Here is a 27,359-nt window from a genome sequence, read left to right on the forward strand (position 1 = left end):
CACTTTATGCCACGGCCAGAGCTTTCACCAAAAGCTACATTTGCATTCACGTGTTTTAATTGCTTAACTAATGTTAAACAGCTTGCCAAGGGTCCCGCTGGGTCACGGGGAAAAAGGGTCATTTCTACCTAATTAGCGCGTCTTCTCCCATCCTTAAGTCGCCAGATGCATCGCCCGATGCCCTGATTAATGCTTTCAGAGCCGCGCACTCGTCCAGTCATGTTTTCAAACTTTGCCAGGTGTCATCTGAATGAACACCGATAGTTTTTTTTTCTCTGTTTGTGTTTCATCCTGAATTAATACGACCACAAGGACTCAATAAGGAATTCCTTACAATTCACTAAAGATTTGTGGTGTTTTATAGGCTAATTCAAGAATTGAGTTTTGTTTTGATTTTGGTAATGATTTGGTAAACTGTTTCATTTACGTGCAGTTACACGAACATAACGTAACTAAAAGTTAGGCCTATTATTAGCCCATTCAAGCGTAAAAAGGTTCCCGAGAAAGATTTGTCTATTTATTCGAGCTCGAACTAAAATTATTTTATTTAATAATATCAAATCTGGGAATTTATAGCTTTACATATGCTTCTAAATGACTACATACTGACAATTAATATATATAACATAGCCTAATGAATTAATGTATAATCGTAATAGCCTATAATAAGCAATAACAGAATTAATATCCAGAAACACATTTCCATATGGGATTGTTTAAAATATATTTAATAACAGCAACTTTTAAAAAATCAAAAGTGTTTAAGGCTAGTTAAATATTGTGCATTAGAATGCAATTCCTGTACAATGATCAAAATATATTCGCAGATAAATAGGCTACATACGGTTTCAACAAAATGAGGACAACATCTGCAAACAGACGAAAAAGAAAAAAAAATGTTGGTAGCCTACATATAAAACTGTAATACGATTATTTTTTTCCAGATCTCTTCAGATTTGCCTTAATGAGTTCCTGCCCTAATGAGCCGGTCTCGTTTAAGTCACTCTTCTAAGCTCACTAAAGAGGGTTCACGGACAGGTCGCGCGCATTGCTCTGATACCTGGACCCAGAGAGAGAGAGATTTGTTGAATTATTCGCTTCTTTCTTTGCTTGCTGCCATCTGGCAAAACATAAGTAAGCTCAAACCCTTAACCTTCACATGTACCCGTATGAGTATGCATTTTCTTCCTGGGAAAATAAGAGACAAGTGATATTTAACCCTGCTGCGTGCACAATGAGAGCTGGGGACAAAAAAGCGTAAAGCGCTGGAAGATGTACACGCAGGAGTAGTCACTTACAGAATCTTTAAAAACAAGCTTGGCATTATTGCGTTGTGTGTTTTTATTAACTTAGTGTTAACTGCGAAGTTTAGTCTAGCCTACTAAAGAAGAGTTTTCTGGACTAGGCTATTTAAACCCATTTAATTTGGCAAGGATATCAGAAACTTTATAATAAATATTCGTTTATTTATTTATTTATTTATTTTAAATAAACCGTCCTGGCAACAAAAAAGAAAGCATGAACTGGCCTACACATTCAACAATTTGTCGACTTTCTTTCTTTTTTTCTTTTTTTTAATCAATGTAGGCTATATAAATGTAGGCTAGTTTGTAAATTTAGCGTTAGGTTACAGGGTCTCTCGCATCAAGAAGTGTCATGCAAGTGACATTAAACTGTTAAAGGTTGAATTAAAGCATATGGTGGCGACTGGCGAAGTGCAAAGTTTGGGAAATAAATAAATAGCCCAGTCATATAGCCATTCAGGTTGTAGCCTATATTAACACTTATACGATTAACATTTTAAGGTAGGCCTAATATATACAAAATCCACAGAGCCAGCATTTCCTAACAATAGTGTAAAATAAAAAATGCCTCTTCCACTTACACTCCGCCCACAAGTAGGCTAAATATAAACAACTAGACTTCTCTAGTCTAACGTAAATAAATCTGGAAATGAGCGTGGCGATAGACAATTACGTATCCACGCATATTGCGTAACACTACGCGAGTATTTATTTGGCACCAAAAGAGCTTTTGTGTGTGTGTTCAAGGGTATGCGGTAGGCATATGTTGTCTGTGGCTTGAACAGTTCAGCATGTTACTGCAGGTATTGGTCGAAGAAAAAAAAATAATAGTGAAATAACAGCTGTGTTTGCAGTTCTGTTTTGCCCACGATATGGGCAAGGAGTAGTATTGAACCAGCCAATCGATTGAGAGAGAGGGAATGTTCAGCCAGTCCTTGACGACTACACCTGTTCTTTAAACGGAACAGGGAATCGTAATTTGTTCATTACCTTGAAATATTATTTTACCTGCACAGACAATATGATTTAATGTAGCTTTCCATTGATATTCTTGCTGTTCATCAAGGCTAGGCTTAAATAAATTCCTTCATTACCAGAAAGATTTGTCGCAACTCTTAGTTAATTTTAGTTCTTGTGCATTTGTCATTGTAAATAAGAGTAAAAGTGGTGCTCTTATATCGGTTTGTTTAGTTGGAAGCTACCTAAACTGTACAAAGTTCTGTATGAACACTCCCCCCTTGTGGACTTGAGGGTATGTTTTCCTAACGTCAAGGTTTTGTGAGTTGTTGTTTGTTTGTTTTAAAGAAATCTTTTAAGAAACGATTTATGCCGCAACACATAATTTTCACAAGCTACTTATGCTTATAGCCTATTAAATTTAACAATAACCTGTTCCTATAACATTTAAACTGGTGTTAAGTCTTGTGCAGCAAACACCCTTTGTCACATTATAACTGAACAGTTGTCAAAGCTTGTTTGTGTTTTTAAACTATGTTGAGGGTGATTAGTTGTTTCTTTTATAATTATTTATTGTTTTCATTATGTTGATTATTAGGCGTGTCTAACACCTAGACCAAACAAGTCATCATGCATGTAAAACATCATGAGCCACATGAGTGATGTGTATGTTGCATTCCTTTTTTTTGCTTTGTACAAAATTCAAACTTTAGTCAATTAACAGTCTCACAACTAAATAACTTCACACAGTGATTAGGCTATCTAGAAACAGGGACTATGGGAAGTCACCCAAACATAATTATGCTGAATCCAGAATAGGTCTCGAAGATAGGATGTCATAATTCTGCAGTGAGGCAAGTAAATTGTATTCAGTCTTAATGAGTGGTGGAATTTCATATACTTTTGCATTAATTGCATTAATGTGTGAATTGTAAATGTTGGCACATTTTGAAAGACAGGAAAACCTAACCAGAACCTTGACACCTCCATATCCTGGGCAATGGATGAATGTAAACCTCTCTAATATTATGGTTAATAACAAAAGAACCAGTCTTTGCAACAAACTATGAATACGGACTTCCAACCTGTTTTTATAGAGAGTGGATTGAACTGGCTAACATGGCTAAAGCTGTCAAATAACCAATTTAAAATACAAGGTTAATATACTAGTCACAATTTACTGTGCAGTTTGACATGTCTAATTCAGGGACTTTTTAAATTCCAGCATTGGCAGTAATGGGGCAGCAATCTGATCTTAGATTTTGAAACATAGTATTGATGCAATATCAATTAATGTTTTTGTGATAAATGAGTAAACAGGATGCTTAGTAAAGTATCAAAAGTATCCTTGGGAGGAAAAAACAGCAAGAAATCTTCAGGAAATAGAAAACCACCAACAATAGGACTACTTTTTTACAAAGCATGCATTTTTTAAACATGCACGTTTTTTGATGCACATATGGATACGGAGAAAATATGAATGTTTATGTTAAGGGAAGCTTTGAACATTTTAAATACTTCAAATTAGGTATGTAAATGCAATGCCTGTTTGGGGTTTGATTGGCAGGTTCAGGGTCTTTTGGGTCAAATTCATATTGACCACTAGATGGGGCATTGAGCCTTTTTATAACCTACTGTAGCAATGCCAGGGGAGGTGGCCAACACTGGCCACTGACTTTCTCTTCTAACTGCCATTTGATATCCTGAAGTCTGAAGTTGGGTTTACTAATTAATTTAGAAAATTGTGATCACATATTGTATGTAGGCTATAAAGAAATATTTCTAATATGTAATGAAACTTTAGAATGTTGAATTACACTTTTTTTCTGCCTGTGAGTGACTGAAAATAACCTCTTTATTTTTGAGTGAAATGTGAAGGTGAAGTGTTTGTCTGTGTTTCACAAAAAAATTCTGCTCAATTTTGTTGAAAGTGAAAGTGTCTACTGCAGTGATGAGTGTGTTCTGTGGTATTCTGATATCATGAAAATCCCACTGTTTGTAGTGACTTTAAATGTCAAGTAAACTCCACCCTGGTTGAGATCAAACCCATGCTGCTTGGGCCTGGAGGAACCACCTTCTGAGAGTCAACAAATAATCCAGCTTTTTTTTTATTTATATAGTTTTGAATATGCATATTGCAGTATGCAATACCATTCCAGTCGATCAATCAATCAATGTAATCCTTGCCCCCACCCCCAAAGAACCTTTCAGTGAACAGTTCTTAAAAGAAACATCATTATAAAGAATATTTAAAAAATCTAAAGAACCTTTTGTGCGATGGAAAGGTTCCATGGAAGCCTGTATGGTTCTTCAAGGAACCATAGAGAACCTATAGTACTTTAAGACCATGCACAATGTTTTCCATGCAATACTATAGGCTACATGCCGTGATGCAGTATTATTTCACCATGTGCAATTTCCAGGCAATATGGTTTGATATTTGATAACATTCCATAGATCAATGTTTCATCTAGGCTACTCCCCATAAACATTCCGACTTAATTAAAGACGGATAGATATAAACAAACTATATACACAATTATTTGACTATATCTTCTCAGTATACATATAAATATAAGAATTGCTAGATTAAAGAATTAATTACGTGTCACTTTAGTTGAGTAGGCCTATGTTTACTCTGTTACTGTATTCATTAGTATTGCACATGGAGTCGAGCGAAGGGCGGGGCGGGATGGCGGGCCAACAGACGTAAGTCGGGATCAGTACACTTCCTTTCTCTGGATGTCAGACAGTCTGAGAAAAACTCAACTGTAGGTCAAATTCGAGATACTTTATTTTAAATGCGCTCCAAAGCGTTAGTCTTGACTAGTTTAGGGTTGGAAGTTTGGTGGGAGTAAGAGCGTAGTAACGGGACGGGATTGGAAAGTAGGGAGCTTTCTGTAAAGAATCTAATGAACCGCGCAAAAAGTTAGACATTAAGTGGGATCTTTACGGGAATAAGAAAACCTGAAGATTTAAACAATGACTGAGAAAGAGTTGGTGATTGACGACATCATAACAGGTAAGATAAATCGCATTTAAGAAAGTTTAAGCAGTGAGCAGTCTATTCCACGCAACCCGTTATCAACGCCCACAGTGTCAGAGCACACATGATATCATTACTGCAAGAGTAATTATATTCACAAACGCCTTCTGAGACAAATCCACACACCGCTTTTTAATCATAGTACGTTTGTACTTATCTACAATGGGTTAGCTTTATTTTGTGACACTAAAAATGTGACATTAATTTAAACGGGAAATAGCCTAATAATACTAGTAGGCTAAACTAATAATTGGTTGTAGGCTACTGTAAGTAGGCTAATTGGTAACCATATAGACCTAGCTTACGGTAAAATTATATTTTAAAAGACAATAGGCCTATGAAAGTTTACAGTAGGCCTAAAATTAGGCTATAAAATAATATTTTAAAAAAAAATCTGTTTTTTGTTTTGTTTGTTTTTTACAACTACTTTCATGGCATATTATTGTTAAAATGGTGACAATGGTATACAATGTTCAAAGTATTAATTTATCGTCTATTAATAAATGTCATGTTCCTGGTGAAATATTTTTATGAAATTCTGTGTGTATAAAGGTTTAGTTGTGGTAAATCAATGGTGTAAATCAGTGGTGTTTCCCTTCATTAGTAATATGCGTTGCTAAGGACTTCATTTGGACAACTTTAAAGGCGATTTTCTCAATATTTTTATTTATTTATTTATTTATTTTTGTACCCTCAGATTCCAGATTTTCAAATAGTTGTATCTCGGCCAAATATTGTCCTATGGGATGCTTATTTATTCAGCTTTCAGACGATGTATAAATCTCTCTCTTTTTTTTTTTTTTAATTTACCCTTATGACTGGTTTTGCGCTCAAGTGTCACATATTTATTTAGATGTGGGCTAATGTATTATTTTTGTACATTTTTGTTCCTGTAAGTCAACGTGTTGTCTTCACTTAGCCTACCTGTGTTATTCCCAAGCACTTAACAGTAACAAACATATTTCAAAAGTTCAAATAGGACGTTAGCTATATGATTTAATGACACATTTAATGTCGTCTCAGTATTTTACGGTACTGTACTGGCAAGCTGGCAGCTTTTACAGTAGGCTAAACATTTTCTACAGTGTATTCCTGGAAAGCACAATTTAGTCTGCTGCACGCTGCTTGGCAATCTATATTGCATTGGATGTAAACATAATATTCCACCTCTAGTATATCTTTTAGGAGATTTGTATCCCTGCACGACTCTTTATGGCATAATGCCATCGCCAGGAAAAAAAACTGCATCTGACTTTAAAAGCGCAGTGTAGACTTGGGTGACTGAGATAGTAGCGGTGCAGAGTTGGGTCACGTGATCTCGCTCCTGGGAGCTTTGAGTCAATGCAGCAAAAGTCTGCACGCTCCATCATCATCATCCCAGGTGAAGCCGGAACGAGGTAGGGCTCCTCAACCACCGACCCAAACATACCATAGAGCTTGAATATACCTTCATAACGCATTTTAAAACGGTTCAGTGCTCGTTTTGATACGGAATAATCGCAATGTTGAGAAATGATGCGACCGTTTACAGCATGGCTCTGGTATCAAAACAACATTTCATACAGTAGCGCGTATGTATATTTTGCTTGTTTCAAGGTTTGGCATGTTTCTGACAGTTTTGCGCATTGGGAGGTAAATGAGCACATGAACTGCTGTTGTCTGTCCTTTAGGAAGGACGCCAGTTTGACTGCTGATGTGATGTAATATGATTCAGGAGGGGCGCATCTCTGACACAGCAAGAGCATCTGTGTTATAGTCATCATGAGTATGATTCCCAGAGACTGTTTATGTAGTAGACATCATTAGACAGCACCAAGGTGATATTTGGTGGAGAGATGCGTAAAATCTTTACGACATTGCCGTCTTTTCAAACAAATCGTGAATGAATCGTTCTTTTGTACCGGATCTTTCAGCAGATCGGTTGAACCGGTTCACAAACCCAGTCTGGATGATTCATTCTCAAATTCGGTCCGAGCGGATCACTGACTCGTTGAACAGAGAACCGATTCGATATGAAGCAAAAACTGATGAGTGTGAGCTAATGGATCGAAAAGTTATTTTTGATAGCGGCAAAGTTACAAATAAAACGTAATAAATATATGTTTATGACTTGCTTGTATTAGTTATTAACACGTATTCTGAAGTTGTATTTTAAAATAACTAGCATTTTATTCAAAAGCGCAAAAACAACCATGAAATGTAAATACAAACGATATTTTGGTTCTTTATGACTTTGTTTTTATGAGCTGAAATGAACACCAATGTGCTTTCATACGCATTTATGGCACGTTATATATCAGAGACCACGCGATGACGCAGTTATGTCGTAGCGCTAAAAAAAACTGACTCTTTTTTAACGGTTCTTTAAAGAAAACTCTCCTAAAGAATCGATTCGCTGAAATGAGTCGTACTGTAAACGTTTTAAATAGACCAGGATGTTGAGGATCTGACACTGGCCTGCTAATTGCAACGTGCTGGGAAATTTGCATAAGAACATTGAACTTGCTGCCAAATGTTTTTTGGACCATTTGGCTGTTGAAATGTGCAAATGAACTCCATAATGCCCTTAAATTGACAACTTGTCCACACCTTCTGCCTTGAGTGTTTGTGTGTAACTGTTTTAACCTTTGCGTCGCCAGCCTCTGGTCAGGGTGCCAATAGCAGAATAAAAACATTCCGCCCCCCAGCACATTCCCACGGTGCCACTTCGGGCCTCGAGTATAAAGGAGTCATTGTTTGAGTCAAGGGGAGAAGGCCTCATAGGTAGCACATGGAGGCGGGTACAGAAGAGAAGACTAGACCCAGAAATGGTTTATTAGATGGGTAGTCGTGTGTGTTGCATGTGGAGGCCTTATGTAAACAAATATGGCTTTCTGACTTTTAGATACATTTCGTCATGCGTTTTCACTGCAAATCTTTCCTGATGGTAATTTGCTGTTTGCTTGTTTATTTAATGCTATTTTATGAATATTTTTTTTCAAAAAAGTTAATATTTTCACTAGTCTGCCTATAAATGTTCACATAAAGCTCTATTTGATGTATCCTTCTTTTTGATGCCTTGCATCTGGCTTCTGAGCAGTACAAATAATAATACAATAAATAATATAATTTTATTATAAATAATAGTATTTGATAATTGATGTTTGTTGCATATAAAATATTGATGGAGATGGTTGCACTGATGTTTGCATATGATTGCATTTTATGTATTTGGTTTAGAAAAAGAAGTAGCCTATTTGAATCTGTGTTTGCTAAACCTTTATGGGTTTGTGACCATTAAACACACAACAGCATCTCTTTCTTGGAGTTCAGCGGCGCTGACTGCAATGGTGAACATGGTTGCAGTGGACTGCTTGGTGCATTTAAACAGTCTGATGCACGTGGCTGGGGCAGGACTGCTTAGTCAGCATGGATGAGATGGGGGTATTCATGCCTGTCTGCAGCATTCGTGCACGTAAACTGTGACCAGCTAACAGCAAATACCCATATGTGTGACAAACAAACATGCACAAATTAACACATGCACGCCCAGATGCCTGTAACTCTGGGCTCAGCAGTATGACGTGACCGAGAGAGCAGAGATAATGTCCACTGTCAGGGTGTGGCCACAAGACGTGATGTGGAACCACATCTGTTTAAATAGCCACGGTCCAGACACATGGCTGAGGAGAGAATGTGTAGTGGGAAATGAGCAAATAAATCAATCACTCGCTTCACATGCACAAAAATGCGAAAGTAAATTTTGGTGGATCTAAAAAATGCATTGGGCGTTTTATTAACCAGTGCAATATTTTCTGCATTTCATCACGTGCTTTGCGAGTAAATTCTTGTCCTTGCAGTCTAGGAGATGCTCAGCTGGCAGGGGGTGTCTGGGGTGTGTTTGGAGAGGTAGGACGACAAGGTAATGTAATTTAAAGCGGAGCCATTAGCGTCTCTGTTTGAGGTCAGCTCAATGCCTTTTAGCTTCACACATGCATGTTCGCTTAGAACGTCTTAATTTGATGAGTGCTGTCTGTGTCAGCATCTGTGTAGGTCAGACTCACTCTCGTTCTCTCTCATTCGCTGTTTCTCTTCCTCAGAGTTCTTCTATAATAACAGTCAGAGCTAGAATAAGGTTTTGATCTCCAAAATCTGTTTATTATATCCCTTATGGTTTAGACTTAGACTTTTATGTTAAAAGTTTAGATGTTTTTAGGCCTTAATGGCAACTTGAAAGTCATGTTTATATAAGACAAATCTCCAGCTTTGAATGTAATTAATTTGAAGCTAAAATACAAATCTTGATGACTTAAAAAGTCGCAGATGAGAAGGTCTTTTTTTCTAATTGAAAAACTTGCTGTGAATTATGTAGACGTTTGGAAACCGGCTACGACACTCACAAAAGCCCAAAAATTCCATTCTGGCATTACGTCATGGTATAGGTATTAGCTGCGGTTGCCTCGGTTCCCAAAGGGAAGGAGAGAGAAGTTGTAGAAGGGGGGAGCAGGGTCGTCTTTAGTGTCAACAAACCATCTACGTGATAATGAGAATGTTACGCCTTTGGGTTGTTCCATTAAAAACCCATATGAGTCCTCACATCTGAAAATATATCACTTTTTAGCACGCTTTATACACAAAGTCAAGCTTTTATTTACAATACATGCCTGCCAAGAGACAGCCATTCAGGCCAAGCAGACTCCACCCAGCACGTATGTTCTTATGCTGTACATCCGTGATATCTGTGACTGTCAGCTCAGTAAATCATGTGCATCTAGGCAGTTTCACAAATTAACTTCTTTATTACAGCCCGAATTCCAGAAAAGTTGGGATGTTTTTTAAATTTAAATAAAATGAAAACTAAAAGACTTTCAAATCACTTGAGCCAATATTGTATTCACCATAGAACATAGATAACATAACAAATGTTTAAACTGAGAAATTTTACAATTTTATGCACAAAATGAGCTAATTTCAAATTTGATCCCTGCTACAGGTCTCAAAATAGTTGGGACGGGGGCATGTTTACCATGGTGTAGCATCTCCTCTTCTTCTATTCAAAACAGTTTGAAGAGGTCTGGGCATCGAGGTTATGAGTTTCTGGAGTTTTGGTGTTGGAATTTGGTCCCATTCTTGCCTGATATAGGTTTCCAGCTGCTGAAGAGTTCATGGTTGTCTTTGATGTATTTTTCATTTAATGATGCACCAAATGTTCTCTATAGGTGAAAGATCTGGACTGCAGGCAGACCAACAATTGACAAAGCCATTCTTTTGTAATAGCTGCAGTATGTGGTTTTGCATTGTCCTGCTGAAATAGACAAAGCCTTCCCTGAAATAGACGTTGTCTGGAGGGGAGCATATGTTGCTCTAAAACCTTTATATACCTTTCAGCATTCATAGTGCATTCCAAAACATTCAAGCTGCCCATACCGTATGCACTTATTTACCCCCATACCATCAGAGATGCTGGCTTTTGAACTGAACGCTGATAACACGCTGGAAGGTCTCCCTCCTCTTTAGCCCGGAGGACACAGCGTCCGTGATTTCCAACAAGAATGTCAAATTTGGACTTGTCTGACCATAGAACACTTTTCCACTTTGAAACAGTCCATTTTAAATGAGCCTTGGCCCACAGGACACGACAGCGCTTCTGGACCATGTTCACATATGGCTTACTTTTTGCATGCTAGAGCTTTAGTTGGCATCTGCAGATGGCACGGCGGATTGTGTTTACCGACAGTGGCTTCTGGAAGTATTCCTGGGCCCATTTAGTAATGTCATTGACACAATCATGCCGATGAGTAATGCAGTGTCGTCTGAGGGCCCCAAGACCACGGGCATCCAATAAAGGTCTTCGGCCTTGTCCCTTTCGCACAGAGATTTCTCCAGTTTCTCTGAATCTGAATTGATGAGATTTGCAAAGCCTTTGCAATTTGACATTGAGGAACATTGTTTTCCACAATCTTTTTACGCACCCTTTCACAGATTGGAGAGCCTCTACCCATCTTTACTTCTGAGAGACTCTGCCTCTCTAAGACATCCCTTTTATAGCTAATCATGTTACAGACCTGATATCAATTAACTTAATTAGTTGCTAGATGTTCTCCCATCTAAATCTTTTCAAAATTTCTTGCTTTTTCAGCCATTTGTTGCCCCTGTGCCAACTTTTTTGAGACCTGTAGCAGGCATCAACTTTGAAATGAGCTCATTTTGTGCATAAAATTGTAAAAATTTCTCAGTTTAAACATTTGTTATGTTATCTATGTTCTATTGTGAATAAAATATTGGCTCATGTGATTTGAAATTCTTTTAGTTTTCATTTTATTCAAATTTAAAAAACATCCCAACTTTTCCGGAATTCGGGTTGTAAGAGGCTGTGTAGTTGAACCATATTTGGGGCTGTATTAGTCATACTTTTTTCAGCGTTCTTTGATGAATAGGAAGTTCAAAAGAATAGAATTTATTTGGAATAGAATTTTCTACCTAACAATGCATCCTTGCTGGATAAAATTATTAATTTCTTTAACATTTCTTTTAAAAAATCTTACTGAACCAAAACCTTTGAACAGTAGTGTATTTAAAAGCACACGTTTTATTGATTTAATTCAAATTCTAAGTCTGAACTATTATTGCTCTTATATTTAAATTTAAACCAAACTTCAGTTCAAATACAAAAGTAGCTGTGTAAGATATCATAACGTAATAAAAACTCTGTCTGAATGGTCACTGCAGATGTGTATGCTAAACCCATTACTTGATAGGCCTAGGTCTAGGATACAGTAATGTTAAATATTCAATAAAGTCACAAAAGAGGAATTTTGCCCTTCACATTTGAAATAACTATGGCATTTTTTGGCTTTTTTTTTTCTTTTTTCTTTTTTAAATCAGGCATTATTAAGTGTGTATTTTGTGCTATGAAGTACAGAAAGGTTTTGGCCAGAATTATTAAAAAAAAACAAAAAAAAAAACACAAACGCAGTAACCCATAAAACCTTCTCACACCTGAGAATAACATAGCAGATAGTCGACGCAGATGTCCAATATGTTTGCTGTGTGAGTATGTATATGTGTGTGAGAACAAATTTGGTTTGTATGACCTAACTCAGTTCTGACCCAAATCTAGACTATTACTCACAGAGTACCTAGAGTTACTGGGTCTGTCACGCACTATGCTTGCGTTGGAGAGGGTTTAAATAATTTCACATATGTTTGAATAATTCAGATACCCCTTTTGGTAGTATCAAGAGAGACACCGTGACCAGCCAGCCACACAGATTTTACACATAGTTTGGAGACAAATTCATCTTCAGGTTGATACTGATGTAATTTGCTAAATCATTGTCATTGACACATTTGAGCTGCCTCAGATGCCTTTAATATAAAATTGTGGTCTTATTTTTGTAGCTTTCTGCAAATGGTGGGTGTGAAAAGAAGCATTTAGCTAGAGGCCGACAGGAAGCCTTGATTCCTTGTAGTGTATTCCCGGTGGGCTTGACTGCACTATGTGAGGAAACCAACCCTACCAGCGTGAAGAGAAATGCCAATAATCCAGTCAAGCTGTGTCTGGCCTTCAGTCTTAGGAGCAATAGGGGGGATGCATGGATATATATATACTCAGTAGCTTATACAGTGGCATTACAAGGAAGCTTGCACTTCAAGGGTGCTACACAGAGTTTAGCCTGACCTTCAAAGCGTGACTGCAGGAATCTAGACTATTTATGCGGAATTTAGATTTGGAGGTGGAAATAGGCCTAATTTAAGATCTATTTAGTCTCTGTTATGCAGAAATTGGAGGCATAGTTCAATTGAAAATGAAAGTTCTGTTTTACTTGCCTTCATGTTGTTCAAAACTTGTATGATTTTCTTCTGTGGAAGAAGATATTTTAAAGAATATTGGTAACCTCATGTTTTGGTTAGCATTGTCGTACAAACAAAAAACACACATTTCTCAAATTATCTTCTTTTATGTTGCACACAAGATTGGATTAGTATTGAATAACTTTGCACCAACATGATTAGTAAGCAATTTTACCACACTAACTTAACTTAAAAAAAGATTTTCTTGGTAACTGGTAGAATGTCACAGATAATGTTTTGAATGTAGAACATTCGTTGAACTAAATGTTTGTCAAGAAAAACGCACGGTCTATTGCAAGTTGCTGATTTACCATTTACTGTGGATTGTGTCATTTGTGATTGTTTGAGTTTGAGAGGTTTTCTTTACGCTTTGTGTAGCAGCTGTAATCAGGCTGTCCAAAACCAGATGCACAGGAAGGAAGACTATTGTAACTCCAAGAGGCCATTTTTAGAATTTCCTTGTGTAGACACAACAAGCACACAAATACACATACAAATACAGAGACTTTCAACTTTTTCCTCTCTTTCAAAAGACTCTCTTTATTGTTCTGGAGGAGTCTGTGCACCTCTGACAGTTTAGATCTAAAATGTCCATGTTCTCAATCCCAGGGTAAATTGGGCGAATAGATATACCTTCATTCTTTTTCAAGGAAACCCTAATTGTCTCTTAGTTTTCAACGTTAGATTTGATCTTAATACGTTTTTTTTTTAAATTCCATCTGACATGCAGATAATAAATTGGTAAGGTTAGATTTTTTTTTAAAGACTTCTCTAATGCTCACCAAGGCTGCATGTATTTGATCATGAATAAATACTGAGAAAACAATAATATTGTGAAATACTATTACATCTTTGCATTAGTATCAGATCATGATTTAATCGTATCATTATTTGAATCAGTATCATACAGGTTTTGGAATCCAGAACAACTTGATTTCATCAGTTTCTTTAGTTGAATGAATGAATGAATCCTTATATCTTCCATTTGAACCCACCTAGTGAACTGATGGCAGTTTTGCAGTATCATTGATCCCACAGAGCTTACACAGCTCCATTTGACTGACACAGCTGCTGGATCTTGCTGAGTTCACAGGTGACTCTGATCTCTCAACTATTCTGGTATAACGTCGCAAAAGGAAAGCTGCTCTGTTGTTTGCATGACTGCTGGTTACAGCTCTATTCAGCACTGCAAAAATCAATTCTCTCTCTTTCTGCTCCTTCTCTCAGTATGTATCATGTTTCTCTGAGGTAATGGGGTACTGGCGTTGATTTGGGAGGAGACTGCTGGGATGAGATGATGTGCGTTGTACGCCCCTCTAGTCTAAACAGTCTAAAAAGTGTTTGTAATGCTATTTATGAGTTATGGCTTGAGGTTTAGGGGGGTGACGGAGATGTAGATGCAGATGACGAAACACTCATCCGCTCTGTCTTTCGTAATGTAATGGAAGTTTTCTGCTCTTTTCAAACCCTCTAATTTTTCTCCAAACTTCACATTCCAGCATTATGAGATGAGAGGAAATCCTACAGACGCATACTTTCATATCCAGCTTAGCTGAGTCTAAAACTCTCAAGATATGTTCATTATGTTACTAAGCATCCAATATTAAACACTAAACAGAATCATCAGCTAACGGCTAACAAGCTAACAGAATTATGTTCTGTATTAAATCCATATAGGAAATTTGTCTTGTATTTTAGCATCTTAAAGCCTAGGCCTATGATATCAGTGTTATAATTTTCCTGGGTAAAAGCTATATAGATTTGATGTCTAAATTCACATGTAGCATTAAAAATTATATTTTTTAACTTATTTAGACAAAATAGTAAAGAATTTTTTTTTATCATTTGGTAGGCTAATTAAGGTTGGGGTCGGCAATATTTTTATAAATACTCTTTGTTATACTAGTTGAATCTCTCTTCACATCATGATAGCAATCAATAATAGAAGTGGTCTGAATATAAAAAAAAATGTACATAGATCTTCTGTGGAAGTCTCAGGACCAAAAAATGTTTGTCCAATCATTACATTCGTTCCAAATGCAACATCACACGTCATCAGCGCGTTCCGTAAGGCTATGCAGAGTTGTAGACAGACAGTCACCTTTTACAGTTCCTCCTTAATCAAAACAACGAGCTTATGCTGCGTTTACGCGATGTCATAGCCGTAATTACAAGATGGCAACCTGTGACGTTCTACCCGGAGCTGTTCACGTCCTCAGACTCAAATTTTTGCAAGCTATTGCTAGCCTCTCAGAAATGGCCTACCCTACCTTCAGTGGCCATAACATGAATTTATCAATTTATTGTTATCAGCCAGAATTTTAATATTGGTGTTATTGTGGGACTTGTCTTTAATATGACATTAACAGATGCAATGATGCCATATCAGTGAGCCAAAATCAAAGTGATTTGCATATCAAATGCATTTTAGTGCTTAATTCAGTGAATAATCCTTGTTTTTAAAAACTGTAGGCATTGCAATTGTGCATTTTGGTCAGTTGTCACCAGTGTTGGGTGTAATGCATTTTCCTTGAAAAAGTACCCAGTTATCATGTTACTTAACCAAACAGGTGTTATTTTAAAGCTAGAAGCTTGGCTTTACGGTGAATATAGGGAATATAACCATCACTTAACAAGTGCTTTTAAATTTGCTGACATATTTTAATAATGATATGATAAAAATAAATTATGTTTTATTAACAAAGTTTGGGAGGAGCACGTTCAAATGATCTACTCAATCAACATAAGAGAAGGCCTATGTAGCTGACTCGCCTATGTTCCTCGACAGCTTTTTTTCTGCATCCCTCACCAACCCATCTCCGCACACTCCGCCTAGTTATTATCCTAACCAGAGATACAGGGGAGTACTTTGGGTTCGGCCCACATTCTGAGCTCAAAGCCCTCCTCCGGACAGCACGCCAAATACACATATTATTTTACTCTGTCTAATCATTTTTAAGTGTGAACTCGTGTTCTGCTTTACATGAAAATGTAAAATCATAGTACATAACAGATAGATTTGTGTCATACAGTATATTGTTGAAAAGGTCTCAACTAGCAGACTACAACAAGCATGTTTGTTTCAGTTCGAGACCAAACTGTACCAACTATTTGTATGAAAAATTGCAGCCGACCCATGTGTAAACAGTGTACACATGATACTTTTGTGCCATGTTTTGGTTAGCAGCTTATATAAATAATTAGTAAACCATAGTAGATCGCATATCTTTATTTAGATCAGGTGGTCTTGAACAAACCCAAACACAACATAAGACAATGTGGACTTCTAGGATCACGATCATGACGCAGTGTTTTCCTACGCCATTTGAAAGTAGTTCTTATGTTCATGTTCAGTAAAAACAGCTATCCTACCTAATCCATTGCATGGCTTGAAGACATTAATACATTTAGAACATGTAACTAAGTGTGCTTGCTTCATTCTTCCAGTGTATCTGCTGAATGTGTTTTGCAAATTAGCCACACTGAATCCTCATGAGCCTCAAAACTACTTACTCTAATTATGACTTTGCTTAATTGACCATCGATAAGTTTTATCGATTAAATTATCATCAACAATCGACCGATCGTCGATTAATCATTAGCATCCCTACTGGCAACCCTAACAGCCAGAGAGAGACTAATAAGATTGCAGCAGTCACAGCTGTTGCATGGCTTCTCTCGCCCACTGTGTGTGGGAGGAGTGTTTGTGTATGAATGTGAGTGTTTATTTGTGTGTATGTGTATGAGTATGTGTTTGTGAGTGAATAGGGCCAGCTGGACACAGTTAGTGTGAGCTAGAGGACGGCCGGCTGTGTTTTTGGCATTAATAGTGCTGCGTCTCTGAATGGACCTTCACATACACGTGAACTGGAGCAGCCCTGCCCTGTCAATGGCCTCTCTTTGAGACGGCTTGACTTGGTAGCTGTTTGCGGCTTGTTTAGCTGGAGAGTATATAACTGAGCTTAGTGTGTTTAGCTTTCGGGCCTAAAAAATCAGCCGTAAACTGTACTGTTCACACAAAATTCATTGGAAAGTTCTATTGAGTAATACAGTCTAATAATGTTTATAAAAAACACTTGAGATATGCATACTTTTTGCATTTACCCTTTTAATAATCTGGTTTCACTTACCAGGGAATTTTCAACTTGACATGATGATGGATTCGCTTTTCTGTATCTCTGCATTTGGTTATTATTTTTGGAAAATTTTCAAACCAAAAGTTACAGAGTAAGCAGCCATTTATGATATATCACACATGTTGAGATTTGATTTAAACTGTAAAAAATTTTTTTGTATAATTCATAATGGATCAAAACTGTAGTGTGTTATCCAGAGTTGTAATATTTTACAGATGTCTCTGTCTGAGTGTGCTAGCCATGGAATAAAATCATTAACCAGATTGAAGGCACTTGAAGCTATTTTGTCTCTTTGAAAGGTCAAAATACAAGTAGCCCAGTTAGAGCTGCACGATTAATCGTAAAAAGATCGCAATCTCGATTCAAGCACCCACGCAATCCTACTTTATTAATGACAACAATTCTCCCGCGTCTATTAAACCTTTGACAAAATCATACCGGAACGTTCAAATCTGTGTTCATGCTGCCAGAGCCAGAGAGAGCCGTTTTGAACATAGACTGTAAAAAAATATGGACGTAGCGTCCGTGACGTCACCCAAAGATTTCTGAAGAGCATTTTTGAAGCGAAAATGAGGCCGCTGCCATCTTAGCAGCGCGTCACCGCAGGTCACTCCCGGATAACTGAAAATGGGCAAAGAGGCGGGATGCGGTTGGAGCTGAGGTGCCTGGTTACTGAAACCACGCCCGCCTAGCTCGACGTGATCATGTTAGCAGGCAAAGGAGCTATCTATCTAAGATACTATCTAAAATATTAATAAAGTTAACAAGTTATATCATTTGAAAATTCTAAAGGTTTACTGTCAATCTACAGTGTCTTTTTTATGACATAGATGCTCCAGCACCAGTAATTGCAATTTGTGTCAGGTGTGCAAATAACAACATGAAAAATCAAACGGGACTTCATACCTTTATAATGAAATAGCGATCTTTAGATGAATCCAATCCGTGGCACTTGGGTAAAATGTCCATGAATGTCCATTGAAAAACAAAAAACAGTACTTTTTGTCCACAAAAGCATTAAATCCATGAAATATTGATATATTATCCATTGTTTGCATCACATTTCTTTTGAATGATCTGCTCTCCATCATTGTTCTTCAAGAAATTATGCAACCTGAGCAGCGTTTATGTTGTAAAACTGCATGATCGTATATATCTCACAAACAAATGAGCCCGCGCCCAAAGTATAATTTTTCAAAATGCAGCAGTTTTTGTTATAATATCCAGGCGTGCTGTCGGAGTTTTATATTCTCCTGCCATTGTCATTGTAGTAAATCTCAGGAACAAAACTTTTAGCCAATGCCACGATCCAACAACGTGTGTTCTGTTTATCTTCCGCATGTGTGCACATGTACACAGACGCACATATGTCTGCAGAACTTTAAAGCTTAATAAAATTTAAACGGACGAGTTATAAAATAATTCACACCCCTCAGAGTTGTCATGAAGGGCAAAATTAGCTGTATAGACCAAAACCACAATTTGATCCAGGCTGTAAACATGTTTTTTCCTGCTGTAAAGTTGGCCATTTTAACATGGGACTCAATGAGATTCTGCTCTCTTTTGGAGCCTGTCCCTAGCGGCCAGTCGATGAATTGCAGTTTAAGTCACTTCCGTATTGGCTTCAAGAGAAACTGGGGGAGGTTGCCGCTTGGTTTTGAATCACACATTAGTTATTTCTGTGTTACAAATATTCACATTATCACAGAAGTACTGAGATATAAGCTTTAAGTTAGTATTTAAACACCAATGTCTACGATAGCCATCAAAATAGAGCAAACTACCTTTTGAAACGAACTTGGCACGTCAAATAACGGTTGTATCAATTACATCTAATTCCACTAGGTGGCGACAACTGACTGTTAAAAAATGTATTTGTCATTGAATCGTTCATTCAAAAGATTTGTTCAAAAACACTGATTCATCCTGCAATAAAACAAGTATTTATTAATGAATCATTGAATTCATTCAAAACCATTTTTTAAATAATTCATTCAAACATTTTCCAGCATTTAGAGTCAGCAATTTATATTTTGTCAGAACCTCTAGTAAATTACATGTTATTTTGTTTGGCTGTATATTCAGAATCGTGGGAGAATCGTGCAGCTCTAAGCCCAGTTGTTCCAGTGTTGATGTGTTAAAGAACTGATGAATATGAACATAAACTCAACATAAAGCTAAGCTACTGTAGAGTCTTCTTAATATGATGTGGAGTTAAATGAAGTTATGATTAGGAATTAGTTTTCACTTAATTTTGCAATCTGTTAATGGCTTTCCCCCCCCTCTCCAATCTTGCCAAATTCCCTTTGGTCTGCTTCAGTCCTGACTTTTGCCTTGAGTAAGAAAATAATGGTGCCATGAATATTGTCCAAACATTTGTCCTGCATTTTCAGTGTTTGGAAAACCATTCGATAAAAGAGAACAGTCTTGCAAATATTTGTGTTTTCTTTCTAATTCTCTTTTGTCTGGCGAAATGAGGCATGTGACCTCAAAGTAAGTAAAAGTTCCTCAGTGAGGAGTGGGGGGAAGAGGAATGCTTTTTGAGAATGGCAGAGAAAAAACAAAGTCATATAACATTTTTTTTCTATTGATATCTAATTTTCAATTAAAAAATAAATAAATAAATAAACAGGAAAGTGACATTTATGACTGACATTTTGAGTTGATTGTTCAACCTTTTCTTCACATTTAAAAATATCTCCGATCTCTGATTGTCAATCTTCTCTTTGACTCAACTATATCACAATGTTGCATATTTTATAGATAATAGATTCCAGACCTAAGACCACTTTTGTCTGTGCATGTCAGTGGTCCATATGTCTCTGAACTCTATTATTTCTGTGTACTGGGCTGCTTGGAATTCTTCCGAATTTGTAATTCCACAGAGGAGGTATGACCTCTGACTCCTCCTGCTTCCTGTCAGAATTTTGTATAACATTCCAGAACAGAGCTTGAACACCCCGTTTATTCACTGCCTTTCTCATGTGGACAAGAGGAGGGGTGAAAACAGGATACTCTACTTTTTTCTCACCATCTCTCTGTCCTCTCTCTCATTTATGTTTATTTTTGCTTGGATCAACGGATGTGTAATGGTTCTAGTATATATGATCGCTTCATTGAAAGAGTCCTTTTGTGTTGTGTTCTGTGTTTTCAGAAACTTTAGATGTGAGTTGGATTTGAACTTTTGCAAAAACCTGCTGAGTAAACATTCAAAATTTTGCTCAATAATAATAATAATAATGCACCTAAATGGCCAACAATTTGAAGTGAAAACACTTTTTTTTCTTTTGTATTTGATTTTGTTTATTGTGTAAGTTTTGTGTTAAAACAGCTCATTATGTCAGCCAATCCTGAGTAAAAGAATTGATTTAGATTTTTTTTTCTTGTTGACAATTCAAGGTACATCTATTCAGGTCAGGCCAGTCTGTAGATAAATTCGTTGTCATGCTTATGTGTAAATAAGTCTTTAAAACAGCTGGAAAATCAAAAGAATTGGTCCGTTTCACACTCTGGTCATAATGCAAGTAATTTCCCACCGTTTATGCTCATTTTCGGCTTTCCAGTTCCCACACATGATTGGATTCTCTGTTGTGACTTAAAGAGCCTTATTGAAAAGATATATTATACTCACACACACACACACACACACACATAGAAAACACAATCACAGCCCTAATCAAGTAGCTCTCAATCAGCCGCCAGGAAAACGGTCGCAATTGACGTTGTGTAATTACACTCGCGCAACTTTAATGTGTTATAATGAAGTCCCTGTACAGTGAGTCGTGTTGCCATGTAAACAAACTTAAGTTCCTTTAACCCGCAAATCCATTCGTGGAAAAGTATAAAAAGACGGTCAAGTGTGTGTTTCTGAATAACGCTTCACTTATAGGCATTTATCATTATAGACAATCATTTTACTCCTTCAGTATTGATTTTGACGTTCCATTGTCACATTTTAAAATCAATCTCGGTAGCTGGAGCTTGTGTATGTGGTGAGTGGTTGAAATGAAGTGCGAGCTGCAGGTAGCCAGTCACTCAACCCGTAATTACTCGCTGAAGAGCGCCACGCTTATTCTGTTCACTCTGCCGCTCAGTATGGGGTAAAGGCAAGAAAAAAGGATGAACGCTCAGAAAAACGTGGCGTCCCGCGGAGCGAGGAACCCAAGCGCTCGTTTAGTGTTCAGGGTGCTCAGCATCCGAGTGTTTTAGCGAAGCTATTAGGCCCGGCTAATGAGGACAACGGGAATGGACAAATACAACCTCTAATTCGATTCAAATGTCAGTGTGGAGGGGAGCAGCTGTTTCTGTAGTGGTGTAAGCTCTTAAAGGATTTGATGATTTTATGACCGAATAATGTAAAATGTTAGACATAAATGATGTTATAAAAAAAAAGTATGTCCAAATGAATGGTCTTTCAGACAAATTCGCTGAACATTAATTGAGGCTTTTAAGTCTCGTTCCCACTGTAAATAATTTCCAGTGAAAAATCACCAGCAATGGTGCCATTTAGTCCTGGTCTCTATCTGTGATCACGAAACTGAGCCTTAGAGTGCTTCCTGATATTCCGAATGCCGTTTAAATGTATTTTGAGAGTGTTTTAGAAGTTCAGTAGGCACTGCTGAGGTGTTCATTTACAAAAATGTACAATAGTAACTATAGTTTCTTTAAGGCAACCCAAAAGAACCCAACCCAAAAGAAAATAAAGTTTTTGGTTATCTTCAAGAATTTCAAAAATGTCCAAATGACCCAATATAAACAGAGAAACATCCATATGTTCAGAAAAAACATTCAAATCGAGAACCAAGGTTCGGTCATTTTGACTTATTGTTTGGCGAATTTTCACGAGCAAAATCCAGTAATTTCAATTGGTATCCACACGATCCCAAATGCTTGTGAGGTTGAAAGATTTCGCCATGGGTTTAAGTTGGTAATGTCGATTCACAGGTAGAGCAACAGAAATCTGCTTGGTTTGAAAATGACTGGTGTGAGCTGTGCTTCATACATTGCTACACTATTAACGATAGACAGTTTTTGCTCGCTAAAGTTTGCAGAAATTTCGCAAATGGCACCTTAAAACAGCTTCACCTTAATACAGTGTTTCTCAACTGACAACCAAACAGTAACAAAAATGTTACAAAGGCAAACAAAAATATCCTTAAAACATTTAAATTTATTCATATTATCATTATCTGTATAAGCCCATCAATGCAGTACATTATTAACATGACTACAGGCTTGTCTTAGTGGTTTGAATGTTAATCTTTCTTTCTTTCTTCACTTTGCAGATGCAATGGCTACTCCATCTCCAGCCAAGAGTATGGGCGACCCAGGCATCACGCCACTTTCCCCCACACATGTACTGGTGAGCTTTGGTTTTTATTGCCAGTATGACATCACCCTTTACATGAAGGAAACGTCCGGTGTACAAACGTGCCCTTAATGGATCGTCTTATTTACAATGAGCTGCAATTACATGCAACAATTTAATGCTTGACATATACTTGACAATATCTCTCTACCTCTTTTCATATCTCTCGCTTTCCCTCTGCTTCTTTTCCCTTTTCACTTTCTACAGAAGGACTCAGAAGAGAATGAGCCTACGAGGCACCCCTACGTGGTGGTGGTGGCCATCGACTTTGGCACCACCTCCAGTGGCTACGCATATGCCTTCACTAAAGAACCAGAGTGTATTCACACTATGAGGTGAGACAAAAGAGGCAGAGAGAGAGAAAGTAGGATTGGATATGTGGAAGAAAAGCTCAAATGAGGAATCTGCAGACATTTTTTTTAATTAATGTGATTATTTTGGGCAAAATGTAGAAAAAAGAAGAAAAAGAAAAAAAAAATTCCTTTAAAGTTTATATATTATTAATTATGTATGCATTTATATAATTTAATAATAATTATAAAATGATATAAATATAAAATAATATAAAAGTTGTTTTTTATATTACTCTAGTTTTTTTTTTTTTTTGCTGGAGTAACAGATAATTTTATGTAGCAAGTAGATTTTTTAGTATAGTTTTGAGTAAATTATATGTTTTAAACAGAGCATTCAAAAAACCTGTGCTCAACTATATGCTCCTGTATGTGTAGTTCATCTCTTCTGTATAGACATTAATATGATTGTCCTTCCATTAGAAGGTCATGTCTCTATTTCAGTCAAACTTACAGGTGTCTTTCTCTCTGGGCACTTAGATGCCCCATTAAAACTCATTAAATATATACAGTCCCACTGCGTGTATAATGGTCCAAACCACGTAACAGTGTGTGTGTGTGTGTGTGTGTTTGTGTTTGTGTGTGTGTGTGTGTGTGTGTGTGTTGTTTATGAAGGTAAACCCACAGCTGCTCTGTAATCCTGACCTGACCTTCTTGGTCATGTGACCTTTGACTCTAAGGTCAGTTCTCCAGAGTACCTGCTGGGCAGAGTCAGCCATGTGTTTCCCGCCCAAACGGGCATGTGGGTTTAATTTTAGGCATCAGACTCAATATGAAAGTTAGAAATAGGATTGTACTTGTTAAACAGCACAAGTACAGCTATAGAGGGTGCGCTCACTATATATATATTCACATACATGATTAAAAGATGGTTTGAATATGAGCGTGAATGGAGGCATGAAAAAATGTAAAGAGTGCTTTCTATTAAATCATGAAGGCCATTACATATAGATATATTTAGCTTTGTTTGACAAACACTCTTGGAATTCCATTGTGCACCGCTATAGTGTTCATATAGGATCTTAGCTGTGTAAAATGTGGAAAACACATCAGAGTGGGCAATGAGACTGCTTAAATTGAGACTGCTCTTCTTTTAAAACACCAGTGCATTCCTTCAATCTGGTTAATTCGAATTGTGTTTTGACTGCTGCTACAGATTTACAAGCACAAACAGCCCAAGGCCTCTGAGATTATTTGAGTTGGACTGATAGTCTAGTCCCTAAACCTTTACATAAACTCAGCTTACCTTGTAAAAACTCAAAAAAAAAAAAAAAAAAAAAAAAAAAATGAATTTACTAAATCTGTTTATATACAAAGAATACAGCTGCTTTGAGTTGGTTAACAGGAGATGAAAGGATCGCCTTCAAGTCTGTCCTAATTACACAGAATCCGAGTCATTTTTTAGTTTGTTTACAGATCCAAATTATGAACTCTGATAAGCTGAAACCTTATGGACTATTACAATAATATAATTGCCAATTGACTTACAATTACTAAGTTTAAAATATATATATAATATCTATAATTTTTCATAACACAATATCAAACAAACCAGCAAACACATGATAACCCTTTCTCAGAATTAACTTTTTTCCATTTTTTGAGGAGCTACATTGTCATTTTTGCAATAATTTTTACCAGTTGGTCTCAGTATAGTTTAAGTGGAGCTATGAAATCACTTCATTATTATAGGGTGCATGTAATCAGTTCTCTATTGTGATAATTTTAGCATATGTAATTCTCTCTGCCAGCTCAGACAGTCTGTAGCCAAGCTGCATGTTCTGTTTTGCACTGAGGTTCTTCGTCCTGAAAGTAAAAGCCCATGAATATTTTAAATCCCTCTGTCTCTGTATGATGCTTGAGCTGGTTTTATGACTGCCTTGATATGGATAATGAAGATGGTAAATCATCTGTATGATGCATGCTCGGGTTAAGTGATATTGTAGGCCATCTTAGATCAGTTCTCTCCTAATTAGGAGAAGAGGTGAAAAGCTAAAAGCTTCTGTCCACTGAATGATTTCCTGATCCCATCAGATCTCTGTTAAATTCACTCTCCCATTGGTTGATTTCCCTTTGTTGCTAGGCGCTGGGAGGGTGGAGACCCAGGTGTGTCCAATCAAAAGACGCCCACCACCATTCTACTGACCCCAGACAAGAAGTTCCACAGTTTTGGATATGCAGCCCGAGATTTTTACCACGACCTGGATCCGGCCGAGTCTAAGCAATGGCTCTACCTGGAGAAGTTTAAAATGAAACTTCACACCACTGCAGTAAGAACACACTCCTACAGTATTGATTTTTTTTTTTAGTGTTGACTTGGTGTTCCAGCACAAATATGCATTGAGGGAAATATTGATCATAAATGTGAGGACATGGTCTTCTGCCTGATGCTGCAGAGATATATTCATAAATTACTGGCTACTGCATAACAAGTAATGCAAGCAAACTCATTATTAACAGGTTAACCTATCAAAGCTTCAAGCCACTGAAGCAATGCTGTTAATGAGTTGCCTAGTTTATTAAATCTAAATGAAATCTCTGAACTGTTATACAGTATATTTCCCTCATTATGAATGATGTGATAAGTCTAATGAAGTACAAATACACTTTGATTGACATGTCATGCTCTTTCGTGTTTCTGAGAGGCGTTATTGTAATTTTATCCTTCAGAATCTATCCATTGATACAGATTTACATGCGGCCAATGGGAAAAAGGTGAAAGCTCTGGATATTTTTGCTTATGCCCTGGCCTTTTTTAAGGAGCAGGCTCTTAAGGTATGTATTAGTTCCATACAGAATGTACAGAATGTTGCATTAAACCTAGTCAATTAAAATTATTATAACATACTCTACTGTTCAAAAGTTTAAGGTCTGTAAATATTTTTAATGTTTTTTTGAAAGTCTTGTATGCTCATCAAGGCTGCATTAATTTTGTTAAATCAAAAATGCAGTAAAAACAGTAATATTGTGAAATATTATTGCAAATTAAAGTAACTGTTTTCTATTTTAATATATTTTAAAATGTAAAAACAAAGCATCATTAATACTCCAGTCTTTAGTGTCACATGATCCTTCAGGAATCATTCTAATTTGCATATCTGGCACTCAAGAAACATTTCTTGTTATTATCACATTTCTTGTTATTATAAAACATTTTATTTCAGGATATTTCTTTGATGAATAGAAAGTTCAAAAGAACAGCATTTAATCTTTTGTAACATTATAAATGTTTTTACTGTTACTTTTGATCAATTTAATGCATCCTTGCTGAATGAAAGTATACATTTACTGACCTCACAATGGATTTTTGTCATTGGAAACAGGAGCTGAGCGACCAAGCAGGGGCGGATTTTGATAATGCTGATGTCAGATGGGTCATCACTGTACCGGCCATCTGGAAGATGCCGGCCAAGCAGTTTATGAGAGAGGCAGCGTATAAGGTATAACGTTTCTTTCTCACAGCCGCATTTGCTCGTCTCAAAAATGCACGTCTCGCTTTGATAAACTACCTACTTTGAAATTGGAGAGAAGTCTGTGTGTAATGTGCTTAATGTGCTTTCAATTAATGTAATGACTTAAGAATTTTCACACAAGTTTGAAATATGGGTTGTACAAATCTCTGGTGGATGTTTTAAGGTACTGCAACACTGAGTTGAGCTATTAACTTCCCCTGCCATTAGTGAAAGAGAGAAGAAGATAAAAGAGCACTGTTTTGCTGGCCATCTAAAATAGAAAAGAAATGAGATATACAGAAATACCGGATGTAAATGGGAAGAGAGGAAAGGCAGAGATTAACGGAAAAGGAAAAAGGAAAGACACTTATCTCATCCCTTAGATACAGCCTCTGTTTGTCTGTTTTCACCGTCTCTGGACCAACTATTGAGACCCCATACATGTGGTACTGTATCAATGATTCGCTGTTTGTCTGTCACTGTTGGCCTCATTGTGTGTGGATCTGTAGTTGATTAGACATGTGGCCTGTGTTTGTGTGTACAGTATGCATATGAACTTCATTAATGAGGTATTTCTACCTGGTTTTAACATCCATTAAGGGTGACCTGATTACAAGTGGTCAGGTGACACAGTTCTCTGTTTACACTTGGGGCCGGTTGCATAAACTGCTAAGACTAGTCTTATAAGTTAGACATCAATTTATTTTATTTTTTTTAAATCAGTTAGAGAAAATGTAGAATGGCCTAATTTGATAGGTGGGTCAGATCTTAAGACACTGTTTATCATTGGTATTATTCATACTGAAGATGTTCTGTGAAGAATGATTTAGGTTTGTTTATTTTCTTTTTGCAATGTTCTGTAACTGGCAAAGTTTAAAGCCTTGTTGTAGTGAAGTGATTGATTGAAATGTAA

The 27,359-nt window shown here is 36.9% G+C and overlaps 1 protein-coding gene across 3 annotated transcripts in view; it reads left to right on the forward strand.

The window, feature by feature from the left end:
- Positions 1–4,994: 4,994 nt before the first annotated feature.
- hspa12a (heat shock protein 12A) overlaps positions 4,995–27,359 on the forward strand; it is a 42,092-nt gene continuing 19,727 nt past the window's right edge. For 2 of the 3 annotated variants that reach the window (XM_051868582.1, XM_051868584.1), the window contains exons 1-6: positions 4,995–5,283; positions 22,562–22,638; positions 22,852–22,979; positions 25,078–25,264; positions 25,665–25,769; positions 26,318–26,434. In XM_051868582.1, the coding sequence (XP_051724542.1) occupies positions 5,244–5,283; positions 22,562–22,638; positions 22,852–22,979; positions 25,078–25,264; positions 25,665–25,769; positions 26,318–26,434 (654 nt within the window). In that variant the 5' untranslated portion in view covers positions 4,995–5,243. Of the gene's footprint in view, positions 5,284–6,564; positions 6,705–22,561; positions 22,639–22,851; positions 22,980–25,077; positions 25,265–25,664; positions 25,770–26,317; positions 26,435–27,359 lie in introns of those variants that run through there. The other variant, XM_051868583.1, reaches the window with a different exon arrangement.

This window comes from Ctenopharyngodon idella, chromosome 17, assembly GCF_019924925.1.
Source record: "Ctenopharyngodon idella isolate HZGC_01 chromosome 17, HZGC01, whole genome shotgun sequence".
Taxonomy (NCBI): domain Eukaryota; kingdom Metazoa; phylum Chordata; class Actinopteri; order Cypriniformes; family Xenocyprididae; genus Ctenopharyngodon; species Ctenopharyngodon idella.